Source organism: Arachis ipaensis, chromosome B01 (genome assembly GCF_000816755.2).
Source record: "Arachis ipaensis cultivar K30076 chromosome B01, Araip1.1, whole genome shotgun sequence".
Classification (NCBI taxonomy): Eukaryota; Viridiplantae; Streptophyta; class Magnoliopsida; order Fabales; family Fabaceae; genus Arachis; species Arachis ipaensis.
Genome location: NC_029785.2, coordinates 137,127,364 through 137,130,007, shown reverse-complemented (window position 1 = coordinate 137,130,007; position 2,644 = coordinate 137,127,364). Strand labels below are relative to the sequence as shown.

General features: G+C 36.7%; 1 protein-coding gene across 4 annotated transcripts in view; it reads right to left on the bottom strand.

The window, feature by feature from the left end:
* LOC107643276 overlaps positions 1-2,644 on the bottom strand; it is a 10,075-nt gene that overhangs the window by 5,432 nt on the left and 1,999 nt on the right. For all 4 annotated transcript variants that reach the window (XM_021107423.1, XM_016346880.2, XM_016346874.2 and 1 more), the window contains 3 exons: positions 1,992-2,517; positions 1,640-1,916; positions 765-1,060 (listed from right to left, as the gene is read on the bottom strand). In XM_021107423.1, coding sequence (XP_020963082.1) covers positions 765-1,060; positions 1,640-1,916; positions 1,992-2,392 — 974 coding nt within the window. In that variant the 5' untranslated portion in view covers positions 2,393-2,517. The remainder of the gene's footprint in view (positions 1-764; positions 1,061-1,639; positions 1,917-1,991; positions 2,518-2,644) is intronic.

Here is a 2,644-nt window from a genome sequence, read left to right as displayed (position 1 = left end):
TATCCATAAAAAGAAAATTTTAACAAATTAGCATTAACCGAAAGAAGGGGTCATTATTCAATTTGTATCCGAACACAATAGAAAGATTCTTACCATATCAAATTTCATTTACTTTTACCATTTGGTTTGGCCCCCTAATATCTAGCATTAGAATAAGTGAATAGCAAAGAACCTTTAAAAGAATAATGGTTTATACAAAACCTGAAAAATGTAGAAGTTTCAATTTACATTAGCAAAATATGGTGCAAGTTCACAGGTAAGGCATTTTTATGTGCTGTATCTTCGGCATGGTTACCAGTGGATCTACAACATGACGTACAGTAGTCATGGCTAACCCACAATTTTTTCTTAATTTTATAAGAAAATAAAAAATGACCTAAATATTGAAATGAAAAATGTATTGAGTATTTACTTTTCGTCAGCTTTTAGTATATACCGTGAGCATAATTTTGTTAGTTATATATTTATAGTTATATATTTATATATTGCCTGCTTTGAAAAATTGGAGTTACATAGATATGCCTAGAGCTTAACCAAACTCAAATTTTTGTGTATGGCACAAATTTGACACATCCTACCAACTTACCAAGAGAGCTGCTAAAAGTATTTATTTATTTATTTTTGCCTTCTTTTTGTTTTCTTGCCTTCCAGCTCTTTCCACAATACATACATTTTTGCCATCATTCTTTAATTTTGAAAAGAATATATTATATTGGGAAAAAAATACTACAAGGAAAACTGCAATGTACGCAACATATTCATACCTGAAAGAATGAGAATCGTTACTCAATTTTGACCGGCCATCAGCAACAAGTCTTTGTTGCATTCCCTGTTTAGTTTCCTGGAAGGTGTTAACAGGTTTTGTCAATGTGTTCGGAGAACCATCTAGTTTGATGCAGGAACGCTTCTTCTTCATTTTTGACTTTTCCCAACCATCACCTCCAATAGGTAAGGTTCGTTCCTCACCCTGAACAGCACCACTGTTGGTAATCCGTAGCATTTCCTTTTCTCTATCAACAGGCCCAGATGGCCTGACGAGAGGATTGGTTCGCACATCCATCTGCAGTTCATCAACAAATCAGCTTTACTCAACAAGTTTTAAGGAATTCCCATGCCAATATGAAAGCTGACTCTCCATGGAAAGAATAAAGGCATAAAGCCACAACACACACATATGCCTTCTGAGAACAGAAAAACTGGGGTAAAAGAAAAAGAAAGACAGAAAGAATTCTCTGTATTCCATCTTTCAGAGAACAAATGCGAACGGCAGAAACCAACTCAAAGCACATGAAGCACTACATACAAGCTTAAAAGGATAGCAACACAATATATTAACACACAAATACTTTCACGAATTATAAGTACATACAAGGATGATATCTTCCAGAGCACCAAGAAATAAATGCTCTAATAAGCAAACTTTGAAGAGGTAGACTTCAACAAAAGTAGTTTTCCATGTATATATGAAGAACAAATATTCCAAAATAGACTATAGAGCTTATACCAACTATAAACATGCAATATTTACTTTAGAACAGTAAAGAACGGGATAAGCAAAATAGGAGCTACTTAAAGGAGTCAAATCCGTTCAATGTTAATACTGGCAAAAAAGAATGGGAGGCGGACCAAAGACACATACCCTGGCATCAAGCATAGAAGTTCGAGTGCGCTTGTTAGGAACAGGATTTTTGGTCCGTTCTTCTGACTTTTGCTGCTCAAGTTCAAAAGTACCTGTGGCCGCATGACCTTGAATTCCGACCTTACTTATGCTTGGCCCCAAGACTGTCCGATCACCTAAGATGGCATTGGATCGATCACTAGAAAACCCTTCAGCCCGAGATCTCTTTTTTGAAGTTATACTTGGGAAAACCTTGTGGAATACTGATAAGGCGTCACTGAACATTTTCACACGTTCCCTGTTGAATAATCAAATATTACTACTTATTTATACATGCATAACTTTAACACATAGCAAAAACCTACAAAACTACCTCGCCTTCAAATGGCTTGCATACAAGGTATCCTTCAATCGTTTGATTTCTTCTGGTACTAGCTTGCCTTTTGAAGAACTAGACGGAGATTCATCAGGTGAAATTCCAAGTGCAACATTTACATGCCGTTTATAATCTACTTGACGATTAGACTTGTGCTCTCCCGCTATCAATTTTGGATCAAAGTTCACACAATTGAAGAAGTTCACCACATCCCCATGTGTTGCTGAAGAGCTGCTTCTTGACATGCTTGTAAGAGAAGACAACATAGGACTTTCCATGCTTTCACGGAAGCTACCTGATCTATCTAATGAAGCAGCCATGTGGGATCCACGCTGCCCAGTGTACAATGGTCTATCTGGGCTACTGGAAGTTGGATCAAACTTGCTAGATGTTGCCATTGCACTAGTTTGCACACAGCATTTGAGTATAAGTTACAAGCCAGAGAGCAGTGCATGACAAAGATATGGCACTAAGCCACATAAAGGGCAAATCCAAATCACCAGAAATCAATTGGACAAAGCACCTGAAATGGTCAATATAATCAGAGACAAAAATCAAACTCTTCTTGATGAGATACAAAGATACTTATGTAATATTTTCACATGAATGAATGTCTTGCAACTGCAGATCAGGACTTGACGTAGTAATTC